A 15,729-nucleotide genomic window follows, 5' to 3' on the forward strand; every position below is an offset into this window, starting at 1 on the left:
AAACGCGTCATGAACTGTTATTCAAATGAGGGGGAGGTCCTAAGTGTGTCTTGGTTTGAACTTTTCGCCTATTGGTTGACCGACATATCAGTAGTCTATGTCAGACTCTGCCCGTTCCACAGCAAGGGAGAAGTTACAAACACAAAACAATGGACCTTGTTGTTTACAGAACCTTGTATGAAGTTGCCGAGAAACTAGACATTCAAATCGCAAGTTCTGGTGAGAACGGACAAGTTGGTCATCCATTGCTGGAGCCCTCCCATGAGACGTCCTTGGTCGCCGACCTGCTAGGTGCGAGTGAGAGAACACTCCACCGTCGAAAGGCAGCCCAAGACAAACTTAGGACCGCCCCCTCATTTGAATAATATTTCATTGTACATTTCATGGATGGAGTGTTGTTGTTCATTGATTGGTATTTAATTATATTTTTACATTTATTTTTATTTCTTGAATCTCATTTTTATTTGTGTGTATTTCTACTTTTATGTATTTATGTATGTATCTAATATATATATATTTTTGTATTTTATTAAATTATATTTTTATATCCCGTTTTATTTTCACTTTTATTCATTTATTTATTTTGGGGCATTTTAGCTCCTCCATACCGCTGTAGCGCAGTTGTGATAATGACATGAATGAATGTGTAAAACACAGATGCTCGACACATGCAACAAATCACATCTGGATCCTTAAACGCAAGTGACATGAGTCATATTCTGTTTCCCTCCACAGGAATCTTGGGAAATCCGGGTTGCGTGTCTCCTGTCTGGGCCTCGGTGAGTACATTTAATTAGCATTCGAGAGCACATCTAACGATTTCACAAGCAGTCAAGTGCAAACTTGACTTGAGGGAGAACGAGGCGCAGGCACAGAAGGATGTTTTTTTTATTTTAATTTTATTCTTGTTATATCTTGTCATGCATCATTCATACGTACTGAATGTGAGAACATGCAAATCTGTTTTCCAGGTGTTGATATTTCCTCGTTAATATTTAATCGACAGCGGTGCACAATTATCGCTCATCAAACATTTATTAATTTCATACAGTGTTTTGCGTGTGGGCGTGCATAACGCTTTATATGAATGTGTGTGCGTATGCCAAGTCGCCTGCAGGACACGTTGTCTGTGAAGGCACCGAAAAACGCAGCAAAGCAGCAAAAACAAAGCAATGAAATGATAGTCCTTCCCAGAACCAGCGGACCCCGCGGCATATTTTTTTGGACAGAATTTCTGTGAATGAGATGGGTAAATCGTATGTGCAGTGATATTTAAAGGAATGTGGCCACAGCATAAAAAAAAACAAAAAAAAACAGTGGAGCACTTTTATATGAATATCTTAGTAAGTCCATGTCCAAGGGGAGGCCGATGAAAATGAAACGTGCTTCATATTAACTCTTTGACTGCCAGACGTTTTCAGAAAAGGGATGCCGTGGGTGCCAGCCAATTTAAGCATTTTTGACTGAGCTTTCAAGGTCCACAGAAAATTATGTGTTTGGACTATGGAAACACACATACTACCAAATGCAGGATTGAACTCTCATCTTTCATCAGAAGAAAAAGTTTGTTTCTACCTTATTCCGTTTTTCAGTAATCAACAATAGAAAATGGTTAGTTTCACCTCTGTTTTGAAAAACACGTATTTTAACGTCTTTGGCACTCCTCCATAGGATTTTACTAAACGTTATTTAACGTTTTTGGCAGTCAAAGAGTTAAGAAGTAAAAGATTTACGGCGATACCTTGACTTGCAAGTACCCCCAACATATAAACGAGTTGTTTGTCAATGATCTGAATCTTATTATCTATTGTCAATTTTCAAAATCTCATTAAATTGTGCACGTGTCCCTAATGCTGTGGCCATTATCCGTTAAATCCACTTGCGCATGGTCTCAAAGGGAACACGATCCTTCATACAGGGATGTGCATTGATAGCCGCAATACCCTGATTTACTCTTGAGCCTCTTTGAGCTGTAGACAGATAACAGGTGTTGCCCGTCCGTCAGCACCAGCCCATTTTCAGACTTTTAATGAGGATATAAAAGGTTACAACTACGGATACACTTTATGCAGTGTCTTTGCTTTCAGAGCTTTAACATTAGAGCAGTGGTTCTTAACCTTGTTGGAAGTAATGAAACCTGCTAGTTTCCTACTTGCATTCACAGAACTCTTCATTATTGAAAAATAAAATGTGGGGTCCCCCCCCCCAAGTTTTTTTAAAAAAAAATTTTTAATGACATAGGTCTCTTTTCTCACTCAAGGGAAGGAATTTACTATTTGGACTGAGGTTAACATTTGGAGGTTCGAGATTAGATCAGCACAGTGGGAGCACAGAGTGAAACTACCAAGGGAAGCTTGATAGACAGAGGTTTTGGGCTGTAAGCAGACATCTTTGCATATTCATTAAGACATAGGGGTGTCAAAATTAGTGTGTTAATTTTGAGTTGATTTAAAATTCCTTTAACACCGCAATATTAATGACCGGCCTTTACTTGGAAAGCCTGCACAGGGGGAATTCCAGTCGCAACGCAGCAGACACGTCCACGTCAAAATTTAGCAGTAATGAATTTAATAATGATGCATATATTTGTGGAAAATAGGTTCGAGTTGTATTTTACAATTTTAAAAATGTGCAGAATTTCACAAGGTACTTTATGTTAAAGATTAGCTCATAATATGAAAAGAAAAAATGCACTGAGCTGCCACCAGCGTCTTAGAAATGCAATTATGCCATCTAGTGGCAGAAAAATGACCTCAACACAAATCAATATCACACTCGTTTTTCTACAGTGCAGTATATATTTTTAATTTTAACTCAGTTTTATGAATTATTATGAAATTACTGTATCAATGACTAAAAGATGCAGACACATTTCTATTAGTTTAACATATTTTCCACTTATGTTAACAAGAGTATGAAAACTTAAAAATATATATTTCATTGTACTTTTCATTGTACATTTAGAACAGATCTAAAATTTGCGATTTTTCGTAAGTTAACTACTGAAGTCATGCGATTAATTACGATTAAAAAAAATAATCGCCTGACACCCCTAAACATTAGCTTTTCATTCTCCAGCCCTATAAGAGGGGATGCAGAAAAGGTTTGGGAGCATGTGTCATAAAAATTTTTTAAAAAGGTCTTCGACATATGCGCATGCATCTGTGGTCCAAGTCCAAAACTTGCGCAGTAGTTGGAACGTCATCAACCATGTTTGGCAATTGGCACCATGACACCCACCAGTGGCCGTGTCTAAAATTATGCAAACCTAATCCTCTGCGTCATCAAGATTCTATTCAGCATTATCATTATACACAAAACATACATGGCGATGAATCATTTCCGTCTGAAGACAAAAAAAAGCCAGTATGTGGTTAATTTTCTATGATGTTTTTTTTTTTGTTTTTTTTTCCCCCAGTGAAGTCTAGAAATAAAATTGACATTCTAAGACATGCTGCAAAGCCCAAAGGATTAAGCATTTGGCTGTGATAGTTTTAGCATTCCAAACGTTTTGACATTGATGTTTGGATCAACAGGCACGTGGGTGACATTCGGCGGTCAGATCTCAGATGAGGTAAGACATGGCGTCAAGTTCCATCCCTCAGCAATTACAAGCCACCAACAGATGTTCCAACTCATTCATTAATGCCAGCAAACTGTAGCGACTGAGCGCTTGTGACATCCAATTAAATGTCTCCCATTTGACACATTTGTAAAATGGCTTCATTGAGAAAACACCAAAGGAAGAATTAACCAATAAAAGTGTAGGATGCTTGTTGCTCTTATGGACCTCTCATTTGCTTCCGTTGCACACGGGACTTACTTGACGGATGGATAGAAAAGTCACTAAGTTACAGTAACTGTAACAGAGAAAAACTACTTTTTCTTTCTATAGTCACAGATAAATTAAACGTATTCATTACATTACAATACATTACAAATACATTTTAAATCTAGTCAGTAGATTAGACCACCATAGACTAAATGGCTGTCCCATCAGAGCCGATTTACGTAGAAACGGTGGAAGAAAACACGCTGACTGGGGAGTTTAAAATTCCAGCCTGGTAGTAACTACAAATTTATTTTGCAGAAAATGTGTTTTTAGAGAAAATGTTCATTGAAGACTCAAAATCAGTGGCGGACTGAATGGCACAACACATAAATTAAGCTATTAAAAAAAAATATATATATATATATATATATTTTTTTTTTTTTATATCTTACTAGTGGTATCTGTACTTGATATATATACAGTATATATACAGTATATATATATATATATATATATATATATATATATATATATATACATTTTTTTTTAATATATTTTTTTATATCTTACTAGTGGTATCTGTACTTATATATATATATATATATATATATATATATATATATATATTAAACCAAGTACCGATACCACTAGTAAGATATTTAAAAAAAAAAATAATATTTTTTTTGAAACATGACGGATAATTTGAAAAAAATAGCTATCACAATATAGAATTTTTTCGAAAAACGACCACAAGGCTGATAGCTCGAAATAAGGCCGGGTATAGCTATATACATATTATATATGCATATTTATATATCCCAAGCATCGTGCTGACTTTGTAATATTTAAAAAGTAGAGAGCTGCTCTCCTTTTGGCAATTACCAAGAACGTAATATTCAAGGACTTGTACTTCTTTTCAAATTGGTTTTAACCACCCATTTGACCTGGATTCAACTCATCTGATCCCCACTGGAATAAACTGATGGCCAAGACTTTCAAATATGAATTATGCACAAATAAAGATTGCCATCATATTGAATGTAGCTAATCCGTGTATGGCTGTGATTAGCTGAAGGCCAAAACAGACTGCAACGTCAAAAACTTTAATAATCAGCTAAGCAGCCTGCAGACTTGATGATTAGTTCAATTCTTGAGGCAATTTCAAGGCCCGTTTTGAAGTCGGTAGCCGAGCGGGTGGTTGCAAGATGTGATGTGTTATTAAAGTTCACAAGGGGAACCATTAATAATTCCGTGTCTGTGTCAGGTGGCCGAGCAGCTGATGACAATTGCGTACGAGAGCGGGGTCAACCTGTTTGACACGGCGGAGGTGTACTCGGGCGGAAAGTGAGTGACCGTCTCTTTAACCCTGGAGAACCTACGGGGTCAAATTTGGCCCCTATAAATTCTGCTACTCAAATAACAAAGACCTATTTTTTTGCAAATTTAACTTCAAAAGTCTAGAGTGCCACTTCTGACCCCTGCATGGGGCCTTCTAGTGGATGAATATTGCACTTACATGAGCCAGAGTGGTGGTGACAAGATGGCTGGCAACATGCTGTTTTGTTTTGTTGAGCTGGAAATCAATCCAAACAAAACCATCTTCTCAGCAAACCATCAGATGGTAAAATTGTGGGGTTTTTTGTTAATCTATTTCATATCATGTTGCAGAATTCCTAGGAGTACGTTTTATATATATATATATTGATAAATTAGCAACTCTGAGCTAGTTAAAAAAAACACATATTTTGGTGTTAAGTGAACTTATAGCAGTCATTTAATGTATAATTCATAATTTTCCAAAGAAGAAAAGGGTTCTTGGGTTCTCCAGGGTTAAATTTTATTTTATTTTTTTATAAGGTTTAACCATAAACCAGTTTTTTTTATTCCTTTCAAAATGCAGCAGTAAGCCATGTGTAATCATGTATTCTTCACTTGGGGCTACACATTACGGTCATGTTTTTTTCTGACTTTGATAGCCTGTGTAAATATAAGAATAACATTTTTCAGAAATGGCTACCATCTCATCATCATTTATATCTGTTGTGCCCCGTGGTGTTTTGTTTGTTTACAGAGCGGAGATAATTCTGGGAAACATCATCAGGAAAAAGTGCTGGAGGTACTGTATATGCTGCTTACACATTCCCAAGTTAACATCTGCTCAGCATGAAATCAATCAAACAATGTAAAGGGTTGTTTGTTTGTTGCAATTTGCCACAGTAACAGTGGGGGTGTTTTTTTGCATGACAACACGAACTTTAGGAAACATCTTGAGATGTGAACGTTTTAGACAGTGCCACTGTTGTTTGTAAAAATAATAATAAAAATAGTCATGTAAGTGTGGGGGGGGGGTAATCGCAAATGAAGGTGAAGGCTTTAATAAGAAATTAGAATTTTTCACATTATTTAGTTGTTAACCTGTACCTAGGCAGTATCTAGGGGTTGTTAAAAAAAAATAAAAATTCACTGATTCATAGTGCATTCCGCAAAAGCAGTAACAGAGTTAAATAGATTTAAAATCAAAGTAAAGAAAACATAATAATAAATACATAATACATTTTCTTTGGTCCTTCCTCGGGTCTCCTGACGGCCTCACGACTCTGGCTGGAAGTGTTCGGTTTAGGTGAACGGTATGGGATTTTTTAATAGGTTTTAGGTGAACTAATGAGTACACACTCACACGCACACACGCACTTACACGTTCTCACCCACATACAAAATTGAAAAAAAAATTAAATAAATAAATAAAAGAGCAATGATGATGACATGTCAAATTGGTAAAATTACCGAATGAACAATACTGAGCTCTCCAGAAAAAAAAAAGAAATTAGAAATTTGCACATTATTTAGTTGTTAACCTGTACCTAGGCAGTATCTAGAGGTTGTAAAAAAAAAAAAAATGGAATCACTGATTCATAGTGCATTCCGCAAAAGCAGTAACAGAGTTAAATAGATTTAAAATCAAAGTAAAGAAAACATAATAATAAATACATAATACATTTTCTTTGGTCCTTCCTCGGGTCTCCTGACGGCCTCACGACTCTGGCTGGAAGTGTTCGGTTTAGGTGAACGGTATGGGATTTTTTAATAGGTTTTAGGTGAACTAATGAGTACACACTCACACGCACACACGCACTTACACGTTCTCACCCACATACAAAATTGAAAAAAAAAATAAAATAAATAAATAAAAGAGCAATGATGATGACATGTCAAATTGGTAAAATTACCGAATGAACAATACTGAGCTCTCCAGAAAAAAAAAAAGAAATTAGAAATTTGCACATTATTTAGTTGTTAACCTGTACCTAGGCAGTATCTAGAGGTTGTAAAAAAAAAAATGGAATCACTGATTCATAGTGCATTCCGCAAAAGCAGTAACAGAGTTAAATAGATTTAAAATCAAAGTAACGAAAACATAATAAAAAATAAAAAAAAAAGCTTACTAAAATTACTAAAGAAGCATATGGTGCAAGAATAAGAGTTTCAAAAACATGATTTTAAAAATCATTTGAAAGACTTTATTCATAGGTATAGAAAAAGATCATTTTTAACCCGGATTAAAAGCATTTACAATTTATTGGTATGTTTTCAGTCTCATTCATATTATTCACTCTGATACGGTATACCAGCAAATTGGGTAAATTTGTTTATGAACTTTTTTATTTTTACTTTATTATTAGATTTAATTTGTAATTTATTTATTTATTTCTATATCATTTTTATTTTTTAACAATCATTTTTTTTTCAGTCCGTACAAGGTGTGTCACAAAATATATACTTCAAATTGTTGCCATCGACGTAATCCCTAAGAGTACTTTGTGCATTGTTGTATGTTTCTTGCCAAAAACTGCACCAGGGTTATGCATCTTGTGGCCATCTGAAAATTTAAAGGATGCAGTACTGTAATTATGACCCAATACAAAACACCTTTTGTTGAGGTGAATCCAAGTGGTAGTGTTTTTTTGGCGAGGTATTGCGTTCTTATGCTGCCAAAATACTGCGCAAAAACCATTAGTCATCTTCATTACTCATTCCAATGCCATGCTAGAGCATATCCAAGTTAATCTTAGAAGATTAATTACAATTTTGAAACAAGTTAAATTCAGTTGCTGTGTCAATCACTTATCAATTATACCCACACAATTGATACATTTCACGTAAATGGGCTTCATCTCTTTGCGTAACCTGGAATTAGTAATATTATGCTCTACATTAACATGAGAGAAATTAAAATTGAACTAAAATGAAGTTAAAGAATGCCATAAAAAAAGAGTGACTAATTAGTTATTAACCATCAGTGCATTTGAAAAAAAAAAATATATATATATATATATATATATATATATATATATATATATATATATATATAATTATTATTATTATTATTTTAAATGTGTGCGTACATGCAGCACCCACATTTAAGAGAACAAACTTCAAAATGGAATGGTCATGGTTTTCAAAAGTGTGTTTGTCTTCCCTTAGGCGATCCAGTCTGGTGATCACCACAAAACTCTACTGGGGAGGAAAGTAAGTGTGTGTAAGTGTGTCCGTGAATGTGCGTGTATTTATTCACCAGTTGCGAGATACGCGTTACGGAACATTCGCCTCAAGCAAAACAAGCATGACGAGGAATTGTTTTTTTTAAAAAACCCACAGGCAACATGAATTGTCCTTGCTCCTTTTTTTCCCCCACCATTTGTTTGTTTTTGCTGGAGTCTGTGCTCAACCTGTATTAGTCACATGACTCGTGGAAATTCATGCACATTTTTCTTCTTTCTTCTATCACATTATCTGAGGTACATCACCATTCTACAAGTGTAGCGAGTGGGTTGATCAAATTAAAGATAACAGTACAAGTGGTGCCTTGAGATACAAATGACCCCGATGATGAGTTTTTAGAGACTCACTTTTCACATCAAGCTGTTTGGCAGTTAGTGAACCATTCTACAAAAAAGAGGCTTCAGGCTGTTTATTTACACTCTCATTGTACTTGTAAAGGTCTGCTAGCTTAATGCTAACACGTCATTGGAAATGCCATAGATGGGCTAATGTATAGAGTGGTTTAGATCTTATTTGGCGGACAGACATTTTTGTGCTAGCCTTGGTCCCACTGCCCTACTGTTGTATGGGGTTCCACAGGGTTCAATGTTGGGCCCCTGCTGTTTTCATTGTATTTGTTGCCCCTGTGTTCCATCTTAAGAAAGCATTGTATTTACTTTCACTGCTTTGTGGATAGCAGTCACATCTATGTCCCACTCTTCCCCAATCCGTATGGTGTTCCACAGGGATCAATTTTGGGGACCCTGCTGTTTTCCCTGGGTTCCATCTCAATAAAGCATTGCATTTTCCTTTCACTACTATACAGATGACAGTCACATATGTCCCGCTCTTCCCCTGTCTTGTATGGTGTTCCACAGGGATCAATTTTAGGGCCCCTGCTAGGGCTGGATGAATTGCATTTGCAATTATATCGCGGTTTGACAAAAACGCGATTACATAATTGTGAAAAGCTGCTATTTAAATGCTCGTTGAAATGGAGCGGAAGGAGGGAAAGAGGGGAGGAGCACGAACCTCACAGCTGTAACTAAAGCCTGGTGCCATAAGTGCACGTGAGTTTTTTTTTGTCTCATTAGACCTTAAGACGAGTGTCTAACATGTTTAATCAGTTTGATCTTGATTTTAAAACAACACTTCACCGTTGTGAGTTATAACTTTTCAGCTGCGCGTTTTGTAAACTTAGTGTACAAGCAAGTGTGCGGCAGTGGATGATAAATTTGAGTTGTCCTATATTTTGAGGCTAAATACGCTAAAATGTGGTGAAGCGGTGAACAATGATAATTTGCAAGTAACTGTCGGCCACACCAGAACACAAACGCTCCGAATGCGCTTAGCTAACCAAAACAAAAGTCTGCGTTGCCAGACCATGGGACACTCCCCAACCCGCGACCCACCCACAACTATTGCTACAGAATGCTAGTGTTTTTTTTAAATCAAATCATAAAATGTTATGTCATATTAGCAGGTTTAATTTTACTTTGCCTACACTTTAGCATGTATGAGTTTATTGACTGGAGATTGCTAAGTTTTATTTCTTAAATGTGTATATTGAATTTGTTCATTGATAAATGCAGTGTTTAAAAAGTGCAGTGTTTACATGTCATGTTTCATCCAACATGAGTTGGATATGTTAAAGTGGTCAATTGTAACTCTAATTATAGTAGAAAAAAACTGATATTAAGTTCATTTGCCTTTATCTTAAGATCCTGTAATCTATAATAGATCTAATATTGTTTATTGTAATTAACTTTTTGTTGGGTAAAAAATTTATTGAAAAAGAGCTTGAAAAAAATAATCGCATATGATATTGCAATCCAATCGCAATTTTTTTGGGGGGTGGGGTTGAAATTGCAATTAGATTATTTTCCATAATCGTTCAACCCTAGCCCATGCTGTTTTATTTGTATTTGTTGCCCCTGGGTTTCATAAAAAAAATTAAAAAAAACATGGTATTTCTGTCCCCCTGAGCAAAAAGGACGCTTTCTAGTCAAGGGTACTTTTTTACTGTCTGGAGTAAATCAGAAAACAGAAGCTATGGTTTTGATCCTTGTGGTCCTTGTACAGCCCACCCTGCTGATTTGGGGACCCTGGCGCCTTTTCTAAAGCCAACAATCTCAAACTTGGATTTTATATTGGAGCATGATTTAAATTGGTGCTGTTGTTAAATCCAGCTTCTTCTTTTTTTCTTTCTTTTTTTTAATCTTCGGCAGCTGGAGTTCATTTTAAAATGATTTGAAGTGTTTTCAAATCTTTAAATGGTTTTGCGTTTTTATGTTATGAATTTATTGTTTAACTATCAATGTTACTGAATGAGTTATTTTTACTTCATCAACAAGAACGACAAATATTACAGCAGCTTAGTGAGATGCCGAGCAGGACGAATTAACGAATTAAACTCGTGTTAATATATTCCACAATGAACCACTTAACAGCTATTGTACTCCATATATTTATTCTTTTGAATCCACTCTTGCACTCAAAAGGTAAATGAGCCACAGATGCATGCAATTATCATTACTACATATGTTTGGAATACACATTTATTACCCCGTTCGTATAAAAGTTTGAACTGAGGGGGAAAATAACTGTTAAACCCTTATGGAAAAAAAAACCTCTTAAACAGACCGCATAGAAGGAAAATAGATGGCAAACATAAGATAGAGAAGCATTTAGATGCTCCCTCCAGTCCAGAGTAGGTGCATAAGGAAATTGAGCGTGCATATCGAATTTCAATTTCAGCGAAAGCTGACTGGAATGCTAATGTTGTCCTCAGTGTTGACGTAAAATCAACACTGCGGCCTATGATGCTGCACTTTGTCTTGAAGTTTGTACAGAAATGAGATGGAACTTGCAAAAATTGATCGCTTTGTTTCCTGGAGGGAACTTGTGTGATTACTATAATTTCCCCACCAATATCCTTGGCCACTTGCTAGATTCTAGACTTTGTTGTCCAAAACAGGCATCAGATACAGTGGGTACAAAAGGTCTACTTTTCAAATGGCAGGTTTTTGTGACCTACAGTATATAAATCATCAACTTTTTTCACCAATTAGTGTGAATTAAAATCTAGACAATTTTCTTAATTTATTTTAAGAGGGAAAGTAAAAATAGTCAAGAATGACATGTTTGCATAAGTGTACACCCCCTCTTATAACTGGGACATTGCTGTATTCAAAATTAACCAATCGTTTTCAAACCCATGTTAAATGTGACCTGTCACCACTAAAGTCCAAATAACCCTAAAGTTCAGTTGTTCTAGTAGACTTTTCCTGACATTTTCTTTCCTTACCAGCAAAAGCCTGAAGGTTCTATGCTAGCACTGACTCCTATTTCAAAGTCACCAACGGCACCAAATGTACTTTTTGTAATTATGGCCAAAAAGTTCAACTTTGGTTTCAGTGGACCAAAACTAAATTTTCCAAACGTGAACATTTTGAATTAATTAAAGTCTCCCCCCCCGAACCCCTCACAAAAACCTGGCATTTAAATAGGGCTGTGTAGACTTCTGATATCTCCTGTATGTGTGCACATGTGTACGTACATGTGTGTTCACACGTATTTTTTCCTTCATTTTCCAGGGCTGAGACAGAGCGCGGCCTCAACAGAAAACACATCATTGAAGGTAACAGATGTTCTCTCCTCCTGCTTTGTCCTTCCCGTCACCCCATTACTCCCATCCCCGCTGCCTTTCCCTAATCTTCGTCTTTTATCGGCCTACCTCGCCTCGTCTTTCTTTCTGTAAACTTGTACTTGTCTGACCTTATTGATGTCCTGTCTGTTCCAAGGCATTCATAAGAAACAACGACGGCATACAATTAAAATACTGGGGTACCCATTTGAAAGGTCAAGAAATGGTTTATAAATTGGTTGTTTATTAGTTAGGGGAATTTTGTGGCATCTGTCATTCAATTTGTGAGGGAAGTGCAATTCTTTCTGAATATAAAAGATAATTTTATAATAAGGGTACTCATATGAGGTGTTTATAAATGTTTTCGAAAAATTACTGGTAGTAATTAATTGACGTTGAAATGTCACAAAAAATTATAGCAACAGTTTTGGAGCTTCTAAATAATCTAAGGGCTGAGAACCAATCACAAGAAGGAGTCATGCCATAGCGCCGATGACAAAACTCCTTTCAACTCTGCTTTTCGTTGCGTCTGGGTCATTTGATGTCTACGCAATTGGTGTTAGGGTTAGTGCTATCACAAGTTTTAAACACATTCTTCAGATTGAAAAATTTAATTTCCATGCACTCAGGGCGAGTTAAATCAAACAAAGTGTGTTTCCCCCAAAGTCTTGTCGCGATCGATTTATTTTCTGTTACCCAGTAATATTTTTGTTTGCCTCTTCCACTCGCACTTCCAATGACATCACTTCAAACGTAATTTGCCAAATTTCCCATGGTGAAAACCATTAGAAAAAGCGCAAACTCTTGAAATGTGACAGTCTCCACCCCTGTTGTCAACGTAGGAGCTATCAGTTTGAGCTAGTGAACACGCAATTTAGTGTCCGTCTTTGTCCAAGGGTCCTTCGGTGTGAATGTGAGTGTGAATAGTTGTTCCACGGTGTCGATAGACACCATTGTGCCATCACAGGACACCTGTTGCATTTCTAATAATTTAGCTAGTAGCTAAACAATTGGAAACAGTCATTGTTGCTAACAATAGCTACAGTAGTAAAAATATTGTTAAATAAATCACTTAACTCATTTACTCCCAGCCATTTTCACTGAAGAAACCCCCTTTACTGGATTTTGACAGATTTTTGCAAGGTTCAAAGAATTTTGTGTTCTATTGCTATAAAAACATTGAACCTAACAAAACAAAATATTAAAGTCTCTTCTTTCGTCAGGAAAAAAAGTACATTTGTATCTGTTTCCGTTTTGCAGCAATTAGCATTAGAATATAGCTAAGTTTCATCATTATTCAAAAACCTGTTGAAACAGTGGGGGAAAGAGCTTTTTGCAACATGGCCCTGGTTGATCTTTTATACTCTGTTGCCACCTGCTGGCCGTTTTTGTAATAACTACTATTGCTTTAAGCAACCTCTTCAGGTCATAGGCTGCATCAAAGCCTTCTCTATGCCTTAGCATAAAAAAACAAAATGTTTTTGGGACCATGGCAATATTTAAAATAGAATGTTTTTATACGTTTATGCGAGCAAATTAGTTAATATTGTTAACTTTAAAGGCAAATCTGCTGATACATTTCTTTTATTGGCCCTCATTAGTTGTGTGCAGGTGTGAAATGAAGTGTCTGGCTAAGTTTGGACATTTTCTACTCAATACATCTTACACAACTTCAGATTGTGATTGACTACAATAATTTCTGGACTACAAGGCGCACTTGACTATAAGGCGCGCTAGCTAAATGAGTGGAATACTCGAGTTTGTTACACATATAAGCCACACCCGACTGTAAGCCGCAGTTATTTTAATGTTACCGCACCAGGTTCCTGCTACTTTCTTTTCCATAATGAGGGCGCAAATTGTCTCACTCTCGTTCTGTCTCTCCTACTGTATTTGGGCTCACTTGTTTTGTTTTGCTCTGCCTGACGCTCTTGCGCTTCCTTTATAGTGCGCCCCCTTGTGATCTGATGGATAAGCCGCACCTTTGTATTAGCCGCAAGGTCAAATGCAAGTGAAAAAAGTAGCGGCTTGTAGTGTAGAAATTACTGTACTTTGTTTCCCGGACACTCAAGGGGGTCACTCATACAATGTTTACAACGCTTTACTTCACTTTACTGAAAACTTGTGGCCCCATTCACATACATTGGCAATCCTCCTACATCAGTGGTGTCCAAACTCGGTCCTCGGGGGCCGGTAGTCCCGCAGGTTTTGGAGGTTTCCCTGCTCCAACGCACCTGTTTCAATCAACAGGATTGTTATCAGGCTTAGTAGAGCTTGCTGATGAGCTTCAGCTGTGTTGGAGGAGAGAAATATCCAAAACCTGCGGGACTACCGGCCCCCGAGGACCGAGTTTGGACACCACTGTCCTACATGAATGCTTTGGGGTCCACTGCGCATTGCACCTCTCGCAGTGACTCAGCTCTCACTCTCGTGATTAGCATTCACAGCAGCTACTCCAACTTTCGGCTTCAAACAAGTGAGTGTTTCTGTGAGTATACGAAGCACAAGAGTTGAGGATGATTGGTAGAAATGGCGAGGTGACGCACCAGTGACATGAACTGCAGTATGTGTCTGATATTTACGTATCATTAAGCAACATTATATCACTCATGAGTATGTCAGACACGTTGCCAGCTAGGAACCAATATACTTTAACTGCGACACTAGAATCATGGGTGTCTCCCAGCCAATCAGCAAAGATGAAGCATGACATTAAGAGCATAATTGGCTTATACTGTATAGTAATGGTATATAATTGTATTAGTGTGGCACCTCTAATTTTTAATGTTCCGACAATTCGGACTTATGGGAAAAATACATCGATCGTGGTCGAGGGATGCGGTTGTGATCAGTGGTCTCTAAGTGCTCAATTTGGCTTTTTTTTTTTATATGTTATTATGGCCATCCACTTTTTATACACTTGAATAACATTTGAATAATATAAAATTTTAAAAACATTAAAATGTTACCTAAAAATAATTGATCTGTCCAGTTAAGGTTGAGTCCTGGAAAGCTTTATTTCCATTTCCGTTTTCTAAGGGAAAACTTGTTTTCAATTGCAAAAAATTGGTTTTAAATGCCCTGTAAAGTGAAAATAAAATTCTGTCTACAGTTTAACACACCACAGAAGACTCAGTGTCAATTTTTTTTATTTTATTGAAACGTACAGTTATGCTTGGAAGTTTAAACTTATAAGCACACTGTAAGGTGAGAAAAAAGTTTAATGCCCATAAAATCCAAAATACTGCGGCAATTGTTTTAATATTTTCAGAGGTTGAAGTTGACATGAGTAAAGATATGTATGTGAATTTTGGTGACAATTCATTGCATTTTTGAGTCATTAAGCGACCTTTAGCTTTTGTACATTTACAGTTGCGCTAGCTAGCTTAGCACAACTGTATATAAAATTAGGTATGAAAATGATGAAAAATCAAGCTGTTTTTCTCTCTCAGATTGCTTTGTGTGTGTCCGCTGAATGCTCACCTGTGAAGTGTCAATCAAATACCACTGTTAGAAGCTGGAAAAAAACTGATGCTACTTTAGCTAGCATCTTCCGTATGCCTACACATACATCTGTGTTTTGAGCCTCAAAAATATATCCACTTAAAACCTTCTGTAACTAGAATGTATCCGACGTTTGCCCACTCACGGCCATAATGACGTGCTTTAGACTATTTGCATGGGACTATCCAAAGGGAAGATGCATTTTCGTTATATAGACATAGCTAGCTAGCTAGCTAGCTAACACGTCGCAATTGTGCCAGTTAAGCAG

General features: G+C 36.7%; 1 protein-coding gene across 2 annotated transcripts in view; it reads left to right on the forward strand.

The window, feature by feature from the left end:
• kcnab1b (potassium voltage-gated channel subfamily A regulatory beta subunit 1b) overlaps positions 1 to 15,729 on the forward strand; it is a 54,988-nt gene that overhangs the window by 22,256 nt on the left and 17,003 nt on the right. For both annotated transcript variants that reach the window (XM_077559064.1, XM_077559065.1), the window contains exons 3-8: positions 736 to 779; positions 3,537 to 3,574; positions 5,037 to 5,116; positions 5,844 to 5,888; positions 8,255 to 8,299; positions 11,908 to 11,951. In XM_077559064.1, coding sequence (XP_077415190.1) covers positions 736 to 779; positions 3,537 to 3,574; positions 5,037 to 5,116; positions 5,844 to 5,888; positions 8,255 to 8,299; positions 11,908 to 11,951 — 296 coding nt within the window. The remainder of the gene's footprint in view (positions 1 to 735; positions 780 to 3,536; positions 3,575 to 5,036; positions 5,117 to 5,843; positions 5,889 to 8,254; positions 8,300 to 11,907; positions 11,952 to 15,729) is intronic.

The sequence above is a fragment of the Vanacampus margaritifer genome, chromosome 2 (assembly GCF_051991255.1).
Source record: "Vanacampus margaritifer isolate UIUO_Vmar chromosome 2, RoL_Vmar_1.0, whole genome shotgun sequence".
NCBI lineage: Eukaryota > Metazoa > Chordata > Actinopteri > Syngnathiformes > Syngnathidae > Vanacampus > Vanacampus margaritifer.